At 51.8% G+C, this 16,771-nt stretch overlaps 1 protein-coding gene across 1 annotated transcript in view; it reads left to right on the top strand.

Moving 5' to 3' along the window:
* The window catches only part of LOC104411159 (junctophilin-2-like), a gene marked incomplete at both ends in the record, with an annotated part of 25,345 nt that extends 8,589 nt beyond the window's left edge, over nucleotides 1-16,756 (top strand). Inside the window, 2 exon segments of the mRNA XM_010021515.1 lie at nucleotides 12,793-12,911; nucleotides 16,662-16,756. Of these exon segments, the coding sequence (XP_010019817.1) occupies nucleotides 12,793-12,911; nucleotides 16,662-16,756 (214 nt within the window).
* Nucleotides 16,757-16,771: the final 15 nt, after the last annotated feature.

The raw sequence follows: 16,771 nt of genomic DNA, 5'->3' as shown, positions 1-16,771 counted from the left end.
GGGCTTGGCCGCTGCGTTCGGCGGGATGGGGGCGTGAGCTGGTGGGATGGGAGCACCCTGGTGCTGTGCCAGGCTGCTGGAGCCACTGTGTCATTGATGGGGCAGGATGAGAAATAGTGGGATTTGACTGTAGGAAATCCAAAAGGCTCATGAGTTTATGGGATGCATTAGGGTTGTTGCTTAATATTAGTGGCTTGGTGTAATGGACTTTCTGGGATGAACACTGCTGTGCTGGGGTGCTGCAGAGTGGGAGGCAGTGCTTTAGGGAAGGAGGAATCAGGGAGGGCTCAGCTGGGTTTGTCTCCTTATGTTCCCCCAGTTTGTCCTGGCCAGACCTCAGGGGTGGGAAGCGTGCTGCGGATGCATGCCTTGGAAGCATGCTGCAGGGATGTGTGAGGGAGGAGCATGCAAGGGACTGCTGCGAGCACATGTCAGTGTCCTGTTGCACTGTCGGACGTGTAGGCACTGCCAGGCACCACACTGCCCCTACACTACCTGGAATGTTGGGACCAGACAGGTAGACTCCACTCACAGACACAGAACTAGCTGTTAGTAGGAAAGAAAAGTGCTAATTGCTCCATCGTTCCTCCTGGGATGGAGGGGGGAGAAGATAAGAGCGGCTCCATGGTCTGCCCCAGAAGGACAGGGAAAAAACTCCTTCTCCTGCTCTGCATCCATGACTCTGAGCTGTGCCAGCAGCACAGTCCTCCTCCCACAGTGTTCCCGCCAGTCTTGGAGCCAGCCTGGCAGAGACCAGAGATTGTCAGGCAGGGCTGGAGCCTCAGTTTCTCTCCTATTCCTCAGGGAAACGTGGCTGTGACAGACCCTGAGGCTTCATCTTGTCCCTCCATCAAAACCTCACCCTACACTTTGCTCAGCTGGGCAGTAGCTGCAACCCCATGTCTGTCCTGCCTTGCTCCTTCTGAGTGCTGTTTAATTATCAGTTACTTCATTATCAAGCAAATAAGATCAGTGGGGTGGGAGCCTGTTCCCAAATCCCATCCCTCCCCTTCAGGAAACCCTGGATTTACTCTCCCAGCGGCCGTTTCTCCTCCAAAGTTTTGCAGGGACTGTGATTGTTTTTTAGCAAGACGCAGTTGCTCCAGTGACGGGTGGAGGAAACCATCAGGATTGCAAGTGCAACGCCATGCGGGGCAGCTAGGATAAAAATAACAGCCTGGGGTGGCGTGGGGCCCGCTGGATCCTCCTGGCAGAGCCAGCTCAGCCCGACACCAGCTTTGCTGAGCCGGGAAAAGCGTGCGGCCGCACCACTGGGTGCCTGTAAATAAGGAGGCTGGAGCTGCAAAAGCTGATGCCTGAGAGCTCGGCTGGTTTACACAAGCCTCTTTTTATTATACACTATTTACACTTTGGATCAAAAGCAGCTCTGCAGTGTTTTCCATCAGGGGCTGGAATGCGCCCACTATCCTGGCGGGGGACTGCATCCCTGCCCAGCGCGGAGGGGAATAATTTCCTATTAAGGAAACCTCGGAGCAGGAGGAAGTAAGACGTTAAAGCCGGTTTCCTCCCGGGAGTCCTCTCCTAGCAGACCCTGCGACAGTGTGGCTGTTGTGGCAGGGAAGAGAACACTGCTTTCAGTGCCATGTCCCTAGTCCAGCTCAGCTGCTGCAGGAGCAGAATTCAGGCTTCTCCATCCTGTGAATTATAACTCACCATTTCCATCAGCGTGTATTCCTGGTGAATGTTGCACTGGGCAGAACCACTCTCTCTACCTGCTCCCTTTGAAAACTTGTGCTCTCCTTCTTCCTCCTTTCAGCTCAGCTTTGGGGTCAAGAGAAAATAGAGGTAATTTTGCCTCTAGAGGGTCCTTGGGTTAAACCCCAGCTCTGCCACTGACCTTCTCTTTGGCCTTGAACCTTGCCTCAGTTTCCACACCCAGGGTGGAGAGTAATTGCAGGCAGGTTGTGAAAATCGATTATTATGGTTTATAGAAGGGCTGTGCTATGATTAGCATTGCCTGAGCTCGTAACTGCGAGGTGGAGTTTTCCAGATGGAGCATTTACATTCCACCTTGGATGGCAGTGTGTACCTTACCCAAAGAAATGTCTCTGAGAATACATGAATCCCTTTTGCGGGGGAAGATGTGACATATCTCTATGTAAGATTATTGCTAGGAACTAATTAGCAGGACACAGCAGCCAGGCTGTGCAGACACCCAACTCGCTCCACGTACCTGTGGTGTTGTAGATGGATGTTTGAGTTTCATTTGCTCTTGGCACTCAGGGGAGCCCCTTGCAGAGTTAAAGTACTGTAACACACAGCCTTCCGCTGTCTGGGGGTGAAATGTCAGGAGAAGGCCAGATTTCACTCTTCTACACCATAAAAGGCTCTTTAAGGATAGAAATCCTGAGGAAAACAAGCCCAAGTGCTGGAGGTTGCACTGCAGTAATGCCAGGCACGTGCCCAAGCTCTGGAGATGTGCAGGCAGGCGGCCACCAGCAGTGCTGATCATACCCCTGACCAGGGATGATGGTCACCATGGTCAGCAAACCTTCCTCACCCCATGCTCTGCTCCAAGGGTGTCTGAGGCACCAGGCTGCTTGGCAGCTCCTGACCTGCTGCCTCTCTGTTTGGGCTTCCCAGCCAGCACTGTGGCAGTGCCAGCTATTGCCCTGCAGCCTGTCTATCCAGACAGCACTACCCTGGCCTCCTCTGCTCCCTCCCAAATTCTCCTGTGTTGGCAATCCATCTGCTTTCCCCATTGTGCAAGAGGCTGAGCACAGAGCTGGCTGTTTGAGGGAACAGTGATGGTTTTTTTCATTCTTTTTTTCATTATTTTAGTGAAAATCATTGGGCATGGGGTCACCCTGTCCTGAACTGCCCATCCAGGTCAGCCAGATGCCCCCTCACCCCAGGCAGAGCCCCTTGGTGCTGCTCAGATGTCGGGCAAAAACACTGGGCATGTCTATCAGCAGCCCTGGGGATCAGCTGGTGGGATGGAGCTAATGGAAGTTAAAGTATGATGGTTCCTCACCCAGACTGCTGCCATTCAGGAGAAAAGTCATCTTGTAATGCAGCATCTGTGGCCTCCCCCTTTCACACCCTGTGCCCTGTTTGGGGGATCCTTTGGAGTGGGTGGGAAAGGCAGTGAGGTCCTGGGATCATCTCCCCATGCTGAAGTAGACAAGCTGCCTGGAGGACAGTGATGAGGGCACAGCCACCACTGAGCCATGAGCGGGCCACTTAGAAGCCATCCTGAGGTGTGTAAAGGCTGCTCTTGAGTTTTCAGGGAACATGGGTTGGTGCCAAACAAGGTGCTCTGCACCCAGGGGTGCTGCCTGTGCAGTATGTGCTTGCCTGTCATATGGGGAGGATGGTCCCACTGAAAGCAGGGAGAAGGAGCGTGGGAATGGCCAGTGTTCCTCTGTCCAGAACAGATTAAAATGGAAAGCAAGAGGAAGGGCGGGACTGGCTGCAGCGGGAATCTTTGTTTTTTTGGTAGCTGTATGCTCAGTACCTGTGCAGCTCATACAGGGAATTTCCTTCCCACTGCTGCTTTTGAGGGACAAAAATGAGTGTAAATACGGCAAATCCCACTGCAGTGGGATCTGCTGCAGTCTGCCTCTGCACACGGTTGTGCCTCCCTGTGACTTGGACCAAAATCAATGGAGGGACTTGGCTGTGCATCCTGCAGTGCACGGGTCTGGCCATGCTCTGAGGTCATTTGACAGGCATACATCCTGGTAATAATACCTCAGAAATGTCTGCCAGACGTCCCAGGATCAATAGGAAAGCAAGATAAGAGAGGCAATAGTGACTGCTGTGCTTCAGCTGTTTGACTTCAGACACTGGCCCTGAAAGCCCCTGTGCAGCTGGGTGGTTTATGCCTGGAGACCACGACTAAAAATTAATACATTTTGGATTTAGTTTTTGTTTTAGTGTGATATCTGTAGAGGTCCTGCTATACTGCTGTTTGGGTAGATATCTAAGGATTTCTAAACTGCATTCTGAAATGTTCAGCATTAATTCCTGTTTAAGTAGGGTTTACTCACCACAGTGAGCCTGGGCTGTGTGGGTGCTCGGTGTCAGAAATCACATCAGTGCAGCTTCCCTGGCAGCAAGACAGGGCATCATTCACAGAGTGAACTACTGCCTGCTTTCGGAGCCTAAGCTGCTTTTCTGTCCGTACCCACGTCTCTCCCTTGAAATAACAAGAGCGCTCAATGGCTCCCGTATCGCTTTCCAGACCTCCCCTGCCCAGCCACATTCCCGGCAGTGCTGCCGCTGCCTCCCTGCGCTCAGCGTTCCCAGCCTGCGTGGCCAGGCGGCAGCAGGCATCTCCTCGGGGAGCGGGGTGTGTGGTGCAAATGACGTCCTGAAATCGCTGGAGTCAGCAGAGCCTCCTGACTAAATAAGGGCAGGCAGAGCAGGGCTTTATCAGCGCAGCCCCGGCACGACAGCTGAGCGCCGAGCCCCGGGGCAGCCCACGCCGCTGGAGCTCGGCTCTGCGCTTCCACTGATAAGGTGCTTTATTTGGCACAGCTTTGCCCCACCGAGCTCCTGCCCTTGTCTCCCGTGCTCTCAGGGGTTTATGGTGCTGGTGGGGAAGGTGGGTAACCCAAGTGATGTCTTCCCCATGCTTTGGTGAGACACGGTGTGTGTCCAGTGCAGAGCTGGGCTGATGACCTCGGGCATCCTGGAGCTGACGGCACAGCTCAGCTGCAGAGTTCAGCCCTGGTACTTTTAAGCCTGCCAAATCAGACTCAGGGTTTGCTCTGAAAGAGTTTTAGGATTTGTTTTCTTTATTACCCTTTGCTTTCTGCTTTCCTCAGGGTTTTAGCCAGAGGCACAGGCATTAGACCCATCAGGAGTCCAGTGTCTTCCCAGACCTTTAGGTCTAAGGCTGAAGGGCAGGATGCTCTCCCAACTTCACCATCTCTGCTTCAGGACTGCAGACCCATGTGATGGATGGGTGGCAGCAGGCAGGAGATGGGCAGAGCTTGTCCTGGCTCCAGATGGGGTATTGGCTGCGATTTGCCTTTAAGCAGGAGCTGTCAGGGGGAGACATTTCTGCAGCTGTACAATCAGGCACTGAAGATGCCACAGCCTGACCTCTCAGGGGCTTAAAAGATAGGAGGGTGCTGGTGAAGGCAGGACAGGACCACCCCGGCTTCATTAAAATCCCTCCAGATTCCCCATGGAGTGCAGGGAGATGCTCACGCCAAGCAAGGTGCAGCCATACCTGGAGATGGCTGAATGGCAGAAGCCGAGGACAGGTCCTTGATAGCTGGCTATTCTGGCTGTCCCATAGACCCCAGAGTGGGACTGAGCATCTCAATGCTTCCGCAGGCAGGGCTTGGAGACAGCTAGTGCACATGTGGGCAGGGAGAAACAAGGGCAGCCACATGGCTCCTGCTATAGCCAGGTGCCGGGACAGAGCGGTGAGGGGATGCTCCTTGGTCCTGCTCTCCCAGCAAAGGTGCTTCTCATAGAGTGTGGTATGTTTACAAAGAAGATAATCTTGTTTCATTCTCTCTTGGTCAATAGAAACCCAGTTGCTGGCATCTATTTCCACACCAACCAAAGCCCAGGCCTGGGACGCTCCCACTTTCTGCGTGGTGCTAGTGCCAGCAGCACTCACACCTTTCCATGAAATCGGGTCAATAAAGGCCTTTCTCCCTTGCAGCTCCTGAGCAGGCATAACCTCCTCTGTGAGGCTTATCAGCACAAACTGAGATCTGCATCCAGGCCAATAATCTGTGGGGACGGTGGGGATGGCAAGGTGAATCCTGCCTTGCCCATGCCACCATGGCCAGGATCACTTCAGCTTGGGCTTACCTCAAAGCTCTTGAATCAACAACATCCTTGTCTGCCTTGTGCCATGGCATTGCATTGTCACTGTGTGTGGTTTGTTAGGAGCAATACTTCCACCCGAGCCTCCCCACTGTGGGACTTTGTGTCATGTCTTGGAGATGGGGACACCCTGCTTCTGTTCCAGAGCTTGGGCTCAGTCTTTACAGCCTTGTGATCGGGACTGAGCAGGGCTGCTTTGGGCTTGGTTGGGCTGGAGTTTTGTGGTTTTCCTGCCCCAGAGCACCAGTCTCCAGCTCTGTAGAAGTACTGCCTCGTTCAAACTGCTGTGTGACCACTGTCCTACCTCAAAACGTCCTTGGGCTCACCCTCACTGTCCTGGCTGCTGGAGCCAGGCAGGGAGTGGGCTGTGGGGTTCAGGTGAGCCCTTCTCCATTCCTGGTCCTGTGTGGCCATGGGGACAGCGAGCCCCAGGGTTAGTGTCCACTGCCAGGATCACACACACACCTGCTCTGGCTGTGGGACCCCCACAGTGTGTCCCCCCATGTGTGGGGCTGGAAGGGTTCAGTGCCATGGAACAAGTAATGGTGTGATGCTTTCACCTCTTTCAGCCTCATCCCCAGCCCAGGCTGGCTGCAGCTCCAGCACTGACAGATTTTTAGCCCACCATGCTCATTGTTCTGAGATGAGTTCTGACTCCAGAGGGGGGTGTGCACAGCTTTATCTGTTTTCCACCCCTTAGGAATTTCCTTAGGCACTTCTATGCCCTATTAGGGTAAGATGGATCTTCAAGGCGAACACATTGGTTGGGCAGCAAACTGCTTTCTCCAGGGCTTCCCAGATCTTTAGGGTTGAAGCAAGAGGGGCTGTGGCTTGAAGGGATCCCCTCAAGATTGGAGTTGGGATGGCAAGACATCAACCCCAGGGATGGGTATGGCTCAGCTAGATGGCCAGGCAGGGAAAGTGGAATTAATTGGGCTGTTCATTCTAACCTTATGGGAAATTCTTACCTCAACAGCTCACAAACCTAGAAGGAGAAAATTGAAATGTGATTTTAATCTGCAAAAATGACTGTGGAAAATGGTAGCATCTTGTTCAATTGATCCATTGCTGCATGCAGCAGGAAGGCTTTGACTCCCATCCAAATGCTTGAAATGAGCAGGCAGGGAGCTGGGCTTGAAAATCATGGGATTCAATCAGGCTTTGTGGAGAGGTTATCATTTCCGTGGAATGTGAAACAGGCTTATCTTGAAAAAGAGAAAAATATTTAAGGAAAACGTCCAATTTAAATATAAATCCCGAGATACAGAAACCCTCCCTCTTCCTGGAGGAAGTACATTCTTTTCAGCTGATCCTGGTGCCGAGCTGGAGCCGTTTGCCTTTCTGAGTCCGAGGTTTTGTTGTTTGAGACACCTGGAAGGCTGGGAGGAAAAGGCTTCTGCCTTAAGTTTTGATGAGTGATTGGGCTTTGCTGTTCCTTACTCTATGTTTTGGATTGGTGAGATCTGAAAAACATTCGAGTCAAAATTTGCTAAAACTGTTAATTGAGAAAAAAAACAAGTCTTAGAGAGACGACACACACTTTCTGACCAGTTCTAGTGCTGGCAGAGTTGGGTAAAACACACCCAGCTTGTGGATGCCATATGGTTGGCAGAGCTTGGGGCTGGGCAGAAGCTCCTGGGTCACTCTGGGCTCCCTCAAAATAAATGACTGCTGCAGCCCTGGTGTTTCCTTGGAAGTGGGAATTCAGACCCATGGGCAGGGAGCAGCTCCTGTTCGCTCAGTGCAGGTGCAAGCATAGAGGCGGGAGCACACGGGGGACAAAAAGCTGGAAGGTCCTGATTGCATATGTGCTGTAAAGATGTTTTTGTGCACTGATCAGTGGGATAACGTGTCTGTTTCGATTTTGAAGAGATAGCTAATTAAATAAGCATCCCCAGAACATTAGCTGAGCCCCTTTGGTAACGGTGTGGTGGAAGCTGGAGTAAATCAGTGGCATTTGTGTGTAGTCCTGAGGCCGTGCTGTTCTGGGAGACTCAATCCTCTGGGCTCTGCTTGATCTGCACCCAGGGGAGCATGAAGGAGAGTGGACTTGAAAACCAGGAGGGAGTCCAGCTGGCAGCAAATCCCCCCTTTTCCCCCCAAGATATGCCTGTGGATGTTCTCCTGAGCTGCTCCTAGCCTGGCTGTGCTGGTCACCATGGAGGTGGCCAGCAGCGCTTTGAGCCAGCAGGTTTTGGCTTGCACCTCTCCATTTAGAGCCGGCTCTGGCAGCTGCCGGCTGGCATTCGAAGGCTGCGGGGGAACGGAGAGCACATCTCCCGTATGCGGGGCTGGATGTGTAGGTTGTTGTCTTATTGAAGACAGCTGCAGATCTGTCTGCTTGTAAGATTAATATCACTTTAACTGTTCCAAAGGGAAGTATCCCTGGGTGAAAGATGCAAGTGGCTCAGAGCTATTTAGAGCTGAGGATAACATTTCAGTATTTTAAAAATTCACCAAGTAATCATAAAGACTAATGCTTGCTGAGCTTGTTAGGTGGCAGGGAGCTCTGCCAGGCTCTGCTCCTGCAGCTCTGCACAGAAAGGGATGCTTTCCTCCTGGCTGAATGGCCTGTTTGTGCCCTGTCTGTGGAAGGAAGGAGCAGTTAAGTAGCCTGGACATGAAGGGAGCATCACCACTTGTGTGTAAGTGCTGGTACCATGAGTGAAAAGTCTGGAGCATCTCACGAGCTGTCTGCAAGGGAAGGGAGGCTGGAGGGCAGAGCTGCTCAAGGGCAGGGTGGCTTTTCTTTTTGGATTTCTTTTACAGTGATATGGAGGTTTTTCCTTTAGGAGCCAATTTGGATTGATTTATGCTTAATTCACAATTTAGACCACACCTTGCAGGTGCAGAGTCCATAATAAGCCAGCAAAGATCCATGTACCCCAGGGATGTTGGAGTGTAAATTGAGTGGTATGTGCACATGAGTGATGGAGCAAAAAGAGCAGAACGAGGGTGAAGGGTACAGCTGGCTCCCAGGGCAGGGTGCCCCTGGAGTGTGACACAGATAGGTTTGGCTGTGGGCAGGGAAAGTGGCATGAGAGATGGTCTGAAAAGGGATATTCACTCCCCCTGGTTGGACATATTTAATGTTCATGGCTTGTTTTCTAGCAGTGCTGTAAAAAGGGGCTTTTGAGTTCTGCTGCTGGGTGCTACAAAATCCATGGGCCTCTGTTATAGTTTCACCCTGACCTCCTCCATCTCCAGACCTTCTCCTCTGCTGGTTTTTGCATGGGCTGCTTTCTGCAGAGGCGCTGGGAGCTGGCAGCACAACCAGCAGTTAATAAAGAGAGTGTGGCCCTGATTCAAGTGCTGTCTGAAAAGTCTCAAATTTACATGCATGTAACAAAAAGGCGGCATTTTCCGTTCTTGCAAAAGTTCATAGTTGGTTTTGAGCAGATCTTAACCTCAGAAGAAATTTTTCCTCTTACACTTGCCATGTCTAAGGTTCAAAGATCACCTTCCTGCCTCCCTCAGACCTGAGCCTTTCTCTTTTAACTACTATGCCTGGCAGACCCCAGGCCATAGGCTGGGAGAGGTTTCATACTGTGGGTTGCATGCGCAGGGCTCTCCCAGTGTGGCTGTATTTGTCTCCTGCATGGCAGCCAGGGCCAAGTTTTCCCCATGTTGAGCTCCCAGGGACTGCCAGCCATGTGGATAAAAAATAAATTCGGAGATACCCAAGGCAAATTAGCTGGTTTTATTATGGCTGAGCCCTTTCCTCCAGCCTGGGCTTTGTCACAATGTTATTAACCCCTCAGCGTGGCTTGGTGGAGGGCTGTGAGCATCAGTGCTTTCCCGTTGTGCCCCAGGGGTGTATGGCACAGCCAGGGAGAATGTACCTAAAGCACCATGCAGTGCCTCCATAATCCGGATGTTCATCAGTTGGCTGCTGCTGTAATAAATAATCTCAGTGGTGGAGGGATCCACCATAGGGCATCAGCATCACTGGCCAGGGGAGAGCAGCACTCTCCTGGGACACCAGCAGGGCCCACACATGGTGTGCTGGAGGTGCCAGATTTGAAGCTGCAGCTGTGTTGATCTTATTCCCCTCAAATCAAACACTTCTGGATGACTTTGCAAGCAGGGGGACAGGAGCAGAGGTCGGACATGTCCTGCAGAACAAGAGAGACAGGCAATGCTGCCATGCAGTTCACATCCCCAGGGTGGTGGGTGATCCCAAAGTCATGTCACTCAGCTTGCTGTCACAGCTCTGCATGTGGAGCCTGGGAGCTGCCCCGTGGCCTCCTCGCCTTCACACCCCTCTGTGCCCAAGTGGGTTCATTGTAGAGTGCTGATAGCCTTGGGGCTGTGGGGGCTCACAATGATGCCTCAGCTCCCCACACCCCCAGCATCCTCACGGCAGCCTCTGAGAGCCAGGTTGGGTTCTTGCTGCCCTTGCCACTTCTATACCTGCAGGAATTGCAGTACTCAAACCCCACAGAGCAGCCAGGTAGCATCCAGCAGTTTCTCTGGAGGAAAAGCAACCTCCAGCAGGAGAACAGCATAACTGGGAGCTGCTTTGTCACCTACAGCACACCCAGTCTGGTCCCTTGCATTGACCCCAGATGCTGGGGAGAGCTGAGCATGCAGGAGCCATCTGCACTCCTTTGGTAACACATCGGCGTGGGTCCAGCTCTGTCCTTACTCATGGAGGGAGCAGATCCCAGATCCTGTTCACTTCCAGACTACTTTTTTGGGAGCCACCTTTAGGAAAGCATCCATCCTATTGCCAGGAACTGCCTGCTGCTCCCCCAGCTGGAGCCAGCCGGCTGATTACATCTGACTGGGAAGAGGCCAGGATAGCCTCTGCCTGCATCAGCGAGCAACTGAAAGGGGGAATTTTATCTTAGGATGGTGAATCCCACCCTCCAAGAGCAGCACAACAAAGCCAGGGGTTGGAGCACGTCCTGCTGGGGCGAAGAGCTGGATCCTCACTTTGCAAGCTTCTTCCCGGGGCTGGCGCCGGGCAGACTGTGTGCCCCAGAGTGTGCCCAGCCTGCAATGATCCCCCAGGCATGGAAAGCACAGAAACATCCCCCTTGGCCCCTGCCAGATTATAGTGGAATTAATCATGCTGATTACATGCTACCAAAAAAGGAGGTGCTTTCTCTCTTCAGAGCTGCCTCAGACCTCCTCCTTGTGAACAGCAGCTTAAAATTGCTGTTTTCTGCCTCATCGTGTCTTGTCTCTAGGATTTTCAGGAGTTGTAGTAATTTTGGATAAAACCCCCAGGAATGACAGCAATCCCAGGCAGCTCAGCCTGCAGAGAAAGTGGGGAGATAACGTGTGAGTGTGGGCAGGGAGGTGAATCATGGCTCCAGCAGAGTGGGATGTCATCCCGGGGAGAGACAGGCTGAGCCACAGCAGCTCCACACCCTCTTCTTTATCACAGGGCCCTGAACAGTGTTTTCGGCTCCCTGTCGAGTCACACTGTTGCCTGTATCAGTTGGGATTCATGCCCTACATTTTGTTCTTTCCCTGCAGCTAGTCAAAATGGTGTGTGTATGTATGTGTGTGTGTATATATATCTATCTATCTTCTATCTTGTAAGGGTATCAGAACAGCATTTCTATGGCCACCTCACTGCACCTGCTGCATATTCAGGCTAAAGCTAGTCTTGTTTGCACGCTGCATCTCAGTTTAACGGGAAGGAACTAATCCTGATTCCATGACTGGCAGTCCAAAATTCTTCTGGAGCATTTTCACTGGAGGGATAAGTGCATCTTTCCTCATTTTTTGTCCTAAAACATGGCCAAATACCAACTTGAGTCTGAAAAGGGCTCATCAGACACCCCAAGAGGGGGGGAGTGAGCGAGCGGCTGCGTGGTTCCAAGTTGCCGGCTGGGCTTGAACCACGACACATGGCCAAATACCAACTTGAGTCTGAAAAGGGCTCATCAGACACCCCAAGACCACATTAAAGGTTGTAATTCATAGTGAATTGGTGTTCGAGCGCTGCTAACTGCTATCTAAATGTCCAGGCAAGAATATGTAGTTTTGCATCTGCAACCAGTGTATTCTCCATTAGGAGCATCAAGGGAGATGTGAGGAGCCTCAGCAAACATGATAGGGAGAGTGTGGGGAAAGCAGCTCTCCATAAGCCCCGGGTGGAACAAAGCAGCTGAATCCACGGTGCTTCACCCTCCCATATTTTTAAGGTGCGATTTTGGTGTTTGAAGTCAGTTCCTTCCCAGACTGCGAGCAGCTGGGCTGTAAAGCTAGCCCTGCTCTTAGTGCAGAGATCACAGGGCCCTGAGCTCAAGGCATGTAAGGAATATGACAGCTGGCCAGCGAAATAATTCTAATAGCCCTATAGGCCTATGGAGCAAGAGAGGTGCTGGGAAGGAGCGGAGAGGATTCGGGGAGCCAAGCTGAGAGGGAGGCAATAGCTCTGCCTTTCTTAGCAACTTATGAGAGCAGCCCCCCAGGCTGCAGCAAGTAAAGGAGCCCCTTGGGCAATGTGTGTTCTTTGCTGGAGAGCTACAGGAAAGATATTTGGGGTAAAATGTGTCTGGCATGCAGGGCAGTGGCGAAGGTGCAGCAGCTCAGCACTGATGACAGCACAGCAGTGCTCAGCTATCCCATTACTGTCGTCCTGTGCTCCAAAGATGCCTGTGGTGATGCCTTAGACACTCCTCTGAGCTAGGTTTTCGGTGTTTCACATTGGCAAACCCCTTTTGCAGCACCTGCTGCCTCACTGCAACTCATGAACGTGCTACTGTTTGCAAATATACCTGCCCTTGTTCCTTTGCATGGCTACCTGCAACCTTCACACCTTAGCCCTAAGCATCTGTGGCCCTCGCTTGTTGAAAGCCTGGGCTTTTCTCCTTGAGTGTAGGGGTTTTGGGTCAAGTGAACAAGCACTAAGTGCTGTTATGCCTCAGGTGGGCTGATTTTGTTGCTAGAGTCCACTGCTCATGCTGGAACAATCTTGGCTTGGATGATGCTCACTGTTGTGCCCTCTTCTCTCCACAGGACGGCTCATGCCAAAGCCAAGGCTGAAGGGTCTGAGCAGGCAGCTCAGGCAGCTAACAACGAATCGGGCATAGCCAGAATGATGGCCAGGGAGCTCTCCCCAGACTTCTACCAGCCAGGTAGGACCAGAGGCATCTTAAAAAGGGATTTTGCAATTTCTTTGGGACATCTGTTCAAGTGCTTCACCCACTTTATAACTCCACAAGTTTCCCTCCTGTTTATCCTCTTGCCCTCCTGTAAATCCTCTTTTGCCCAAGTTCAGCTAGCTCCCTGCCCTGGATTATTTGCTGTCCTCCCTACACCACTGTGCTACCTGCTGGAATATGCTACCATAGCCTGGAGGAAAAGCCCACAATCCCTCAACTTCCTCTCATGTTCCTCCATGCACTGAAGTGCTCCCAGCTCCAGGCAGGGCAGGCAGGGAGCTCAGTACTAGCAGTGCTCCTGCAGATACATCCCTCGTGGCTTTTTCTTGGAACAGCTTTGCACATTGACTCATAAGCCCACACCCTGTGGGGCCCCACATTGCACCAGGGTATGAACAGACTTGGCTAATTAGGGGCTGTAATATCCTATAAGGAAGTTGCTAATGCAAAACTACTACTTCCCTGATTCCCTATTTATTTATTAACATTGCTACTGATTATTTGGCTGGGAAAACACTTGGGAGGTTCCTTCTGTGAGACCAAGCACAGAGGATTAGGAAATAGAAAGTGTAATACTAGAAGCAGTATTGTGAATGCCATTACCTTTCCCTGGACGAAGCTAGCTAGAGAAAGCTTTTCTTTCCAGAGAGGGAAGGCAATAACAGAGGAGAAAACAAGGATCCAAGAGCCTACGTTTTTATCATGTCTTTCTTATTATCCACCTTTGTTTCCTGGAACAAATGTCCTGTGGCTGCTGAGGCAGGATGATGAGGGACCATCACAGTGGCAAAACTGGGGATAGAACCCAAAGGTTGACTCTTTCTCAGCAAAACCTGCACAGCTCCTGTTCAGATTTTGGTGCCTCCAGGTCTCCAGTACCACACACTAGCACAGGGCACACAGTGGGAAAGGGGAATGGCTCACACCGGCACTTGGCCAGGGAGGGTCAAGCTGAAAGATCTGCCTAAATTCCCTGTATTCCCACCTTGCTCTGCACCTACTAGCTGGGGAGATGCCGTGCTGGAGCACTGCCCATTCCTCCCTTCCACCCAGCAAGGCCCATCAGAGCTGGATTTGAGAGGGGAAACACCACAGTGCCTGGGCATGGGCGTGAGCCAGCATGTGGCACTTCATTTAACAATAGCTAAACGTGGCTTGATCCTGACATAAGCCCCCAGCTGCCATTCACGGCTCCACATTCACCCTTTGCACACTGGCTTATTTATAGCACAGAGGCAAAGGAAACTGGAATTCCTGATGGGAGATTTTGACATCTAGCTAGATTATTTTTTCCACCCATGGCAATTGAATGAGACAATTGAAAAGGTCTTTGCAAAATTCCTGAAGCAGCCTGGCCTCTGCTCCTTGGGTGCTGAATCATCTTGCCACTTTTATGTAGGGCTTTTATGTAGGGCTTTGTGTGGGTCCCAGCCTCTCTCAATGGCTTTGTTAGCTGCTGATGCATGTTTTTATTCTATGATTTTTTTAAATCCCTAAATTCCTTGAGTGCACAACAAGGGAAAATGTCTCTTCTTGTATAGCTGCACCGTTCAGGAACAGACAAAAGTCCACCCTTGGATTTTGCTAGGACTCGGAACTGCTGGTCACACAGCCAGGAGAGCCTGGCAGTGTTTGGCAGCTGCATTTCACCCTGCTATCCTGGCAGACAGACCCTGATATGTCTGGCAACAGCAATCCTTCTCAGCAAGCCTCATATCTCTAATGAGTACTGAGCTCTGGGTTTCATTTAGGATATCAACCCTAATAGCTTATAGAGGGATACAAGCCAAAGTCCTTGCTGAAATGTCATGCTGGGAGGTGAAGGTGGGGAGGTGAAGAGGATCCGAACTATGTGGTGTCCTCCAGGCAGCTGAATTGTTTTGGTGTGAATTATTCAGGAGGAGAAGAAAGCAGCAGGAGAGAGCAAGGAGCCTGGAGCCGCAGGCAGCTTATTTTGAGGAGTCCGAACAACTGCCGAAATGGCTTCCAAATAATCCACTTGCAGCCAGAAATAAATGGCCCTGAATGGGTTGCCTGCTGATTGACAGGAGCACGCAGGCAGGGCAGAGCAGCTAAAATCAGTGCCCTTTTCTCCCCAGTGCAGAGGCATTGCCTGCACGGGTAGGAAGTAGCAGCATTCAAATCACACCACTGATTTATTAGAGGAAAAGGAGCATCAATCCAAATTTCCTGACCAAGCTTAAACGTGCATCAGTCCTTGGGGTGGAGGATACGAGGGGAGGCACCGTGAGGCAGCTGGGGACAGTGCGACTCCAGCGTCTGTGCTGCTGAGGAGCACTTTGCAGGCCCTGTGTATCTGCACTCCTTTGCTGAATCATTTGGATTCAGCAGCATGAGGCCAAAGCCACTTTCAAAAGCAGGTGCTCTGCTTTCAAACAAGCTGTGTTGTGACCTCCCACTGCCCGTAAGGAGCACGTTCCTCTTGTTCTCACTTGTTATGAGCATCACGGTGATGTGCAGGGACCCCTGTCCCAGCGCTCGTCTCAGTGTGCAGAGCACTGTGCAGGGCTGTTATTCCAAAAGATATTCCCAGTTGTTCAGTGGTGGATTTTGCTCAGCCAGCCACCCAGCATGACGGATATCTTTGGTGTCAGGCTCTGGCTGACTTTCCCAGACCATAGCTAGGCTGCAATTTGCTATGCAGACATGGCCTAGGGTTAACAAGAAGATTCAATGATAGGTGAGTAATTGAAGTGAGGGCAATGTTGCTAAGAGCTGACAAATCAGTGTGGGAGATGAGGCCAGGACAAAAGCCAAAGCCCTGAGTCACCTTGTGTGATGGTGTTGGGTAAATCTGCTGCTGTTGCAGGGCTCAGTGCAGAGAGGGCTGCAACACTGCCAGCCCTGCTCCATGCATGAGAAACATGGTTTTCCCGTCATAAGAGATGACAGGTAAATCATCTGGGGATACCTGCCTTTCCTGAGGAGACTGGGCATCCCCTGTATCACTTGTGAAGTTGCCATGCTGTTAGACACCAAACAAGCCTGATACAAGAGTTTCCCAGCCATTTACAAAATACACAAAACAACAATTTGGATGGGAGCTGGATGCTCTTTAACCCCAGGATAACCCATCTGTGTGGCCCCCAAAAGCTGGGCTGCAGATTTTCACTGTCCCTTTACCCTTCACCTTGAGCTCCCAGCCTGCTCCTTCAGCTCTTCCCAGCTGGACAGCACATGGTGGGGCTCAGAGCTTCCAGCTGTTCCTGGAGGAGACCCTTCCTGGAAGCATGCTCTGGTTTGGGAGCACGTCATCTCCTAGCCTGGACCATCTCACGGTCATCCCCAAACCCATTGGTGGTGGTGGCTTTTCTCAGCTACCTGAAAGGAGAATGGAGAGAGGAGGTGGCCGATCTCTTTTCCAAAGTAACAAGTGATAGAACAAAAGGAAACAGCCTCCAGCTGCACCAGGGAAGGTTTAGACTGGAGATTAGGAACAATTTCTTCACTGAGAGGGTGCTCAGGCGTTGGAACAGGCTGCCCAGGGCAGTGCTGGAGTCACCGTCCTTGGAAGTGTTCAGAAACCATGTACATGGGTGACATGGGTGAGTGGTGGCCGTGGCAGTGCTGGGTAACGGTTGGACTTGATGGTCTTAAAGGTCTTTTCCAACCCAGCTGATTCTATGATCCTCTGATTCCCTGGTGGCACGGAGCTGGAGCATCCCGCGGGGCAGCTCCTCACACCAACCCCTCTCTCCGCAGGCCCCGAGTACCAGAAGCGGAAGCTGCTGCAGGAGATCATGGAGAACGCGGAGCACGCCATCAACATGGAGGAGGAGGCTCCTCGGCCCGAGGGGGCGCCGCCGCCCCCC

The sequence above is a fragment of the Nestor notabilis genome, unplaced genomic scaffold (assembly GCF_000696875.1).
Source record: "Nestor notabilis isolate BGI_N333 unplaced genomic scaffold, ASM69687v1 scaffold22619, whole genome shotgun sequence".
Taxonomy (NCBI): Eukaryota; Metazoa; Chordata; class Aves; order Psittaciformes; family Psittacidae; genus Nestor; species Nestor notabilis.
Note: the sequence above shows the minus strand (reverse complement) of the source record. Positions and strands in the feature narration are given on the sequence as shown.